The sequence below is a fragment of the Nicotiana tabacum genome, chromosome 5, assembly GCF_000715075.1.
Source record: "Nicotiana tabacum cultivar K326 chromosome 5, ASM71507v2, whole genome shotgun sequence".
Classification (NCBI taxonomy): domain Eukaryota; kingdom Viridiplantae; phylum Streptophyta; class Magnoliopsida; order Solanales; family Solanaceae; genus Nicotiana; species Nicotiana tabacum.
Window position 1 is genome coordinate 129,301,549 of NC_134084.1, and position 1,825 is coordinate 129,303,373.

General features: G+C 32.8%; 1 protein-coding gene across 1 annotated transcript; it reads right to left on the reverse strand.

Annotated features, from left to right (window-relative positions):
- Nucleotides 1-221: 221 nt before the first annotated feature.
- On the reverse strand, nt 222-1,619 carry LOC107797485 (uncharacterized). The gene is made up of 3 exons (XM_075253069.1): nt 1,218-1,619; nt 411-1,130; nt 222-293 (listed from the first exon to the last, which is right to left on the reverse strand). Exons 1-3 carry the CDS (start codon nt 1,617-1,619, stop codon nt 222-224), a joined length of 1,194 nt encoding a protein of 397 aa, XP_075109170.1.
- Nucleotides 1,620-1,825: the final 206 nt, after the last annotated feature.

The following is a 1,825-nucleotide window of genomic DNA, read 5'->3' on the forward strand; positions in this document are numbered from 1 at the left end:
AGTGATGGTCAGATTTAATAGCATAAAGAGAGATGTATTAAGTAACATTAAGTAACAATAAAATGTAAATAAAGGAAAAGAGTCACTCAATCGTGAATGAAGCAGATCCTCTTTCATTTGATAAAGATAAATGATAGACAAATATAAGAACCTTAGGACCCTTTTTGGATCTCCTCCAGGTCTGAGATCACAGATCCTCTAATCTCTTTTAAGAGGAATATTTACATGTTTTCTAGAGCCCCATTTTTGGGAAGTTTTCTCTTCCTATTTATAATGGGTATCCATAGAAAATCCTAAAAAAGTACAATTAGAGAGAATATTCAATAGAATATTCCCTTTGAGGATTCCAAAGCAAACTAGCTGTTTCATCACCGCCCGACCTCGGCCTTATTCAATAAAAATTCTTGCACTTTATCACATCTTTTAGAAACCGCAACAAGAGTTAGTTGAAGTTGATGAGCAAAATAATGAATAGAATGAGCACCTTTACTTTCTTTTTGCATCAAGATTTTAAGCCCATTTATATCACCTTGCATATTGCTTGCTCCATTGTAACATTGTCCACATATGGAAGATGGACTTAAAGAATGTTGAGCAAGTAAACCAACAATTCCATTCTTTAGACACAAAGCAGTAGTTTCACGAACATGAACAATACCAATAAATCGCTCCATCACACTTCCCCTTCTATCAACATACTGCAAAACAATAGCCATTTGCTCCTTACATGACACATAACGAGATTCATCAATTAATATAGAAAAGTGATCATTATTTAAATCCTCAATGATACATTTAACTGTTTCTATCTTACATGCAGTAATAATATCCTTTTGAATGTAAGGAGAAGTCAATTGATTATTCTTTGGAGCTTTTTTAAATGCATCGGCAACATGATCACATCTTTTAGTATACCATCTAAGAAGTTCAATACAGTTACCTCTATTGAGAGATAATTCATCTTCACGATGCCCTCGAAATGATAATCCTTGGTGTAAAAAATATCTTATCACATCAACCACGACCTGTAAACGAATCCGATATTCTAGCTTTTGTTGATAAGATTGTTTAGCAAGTACACTTTGAATGGATTGTTTTTGTCTCATCAAATCTTCACTTTTCTTTCTTGACTAATTATGAATACTATTTGGTCCACTAATATGCATATCAAATCTATCCTTCTTGTTCCAACTTGTAAATCTTATACTTGAAAATACATCTCCTCCCCCTTGATTGATGCATTCATCTTGAGACAAATAACAAAAGAAGCAAAAAGCTGCATTTTTTGTTACGCTATACTCTGACCAATCATACTCAGAAAACCATTGAGGATTAAAGCGACGCAATTTGCCATAAAAATTTCTTTGAGGAAATTTGTGCTCTCGAGGTTGGAAAGCACCTCTTTGAAGATATGTTCTTCGTATTGCATCACGATCATTTGGATGATATTTTCGAATTGCTAATCTTTCCCCAGGATCAACCTCTAAAGAGCCTAAATTAACTCTTTCACTTTGTTGATGTTGTTTCGACTCATTAGCTATTTCTTCCAAGTTAGATAAATCTTGAGATGTTGAACTTGATTTTGGAATTTTGGAAGTTGTAGGATAGTATCTCTTCATTGTAATTTAATCTGAATCAAAATTCAAGTATCCACTTTATTCTTTAGATAAATCCTAAATAAGTTCATTATAACAAGAAAATAGAAAGAAATAAACTAGGAGCAAATCTATACCACGCACTCGTATACTCTAATTTCGACATTTACAATCACATGAATCAGTCAAACTATGTTAACATGACCAACACGAGAATAACTTATAATAAA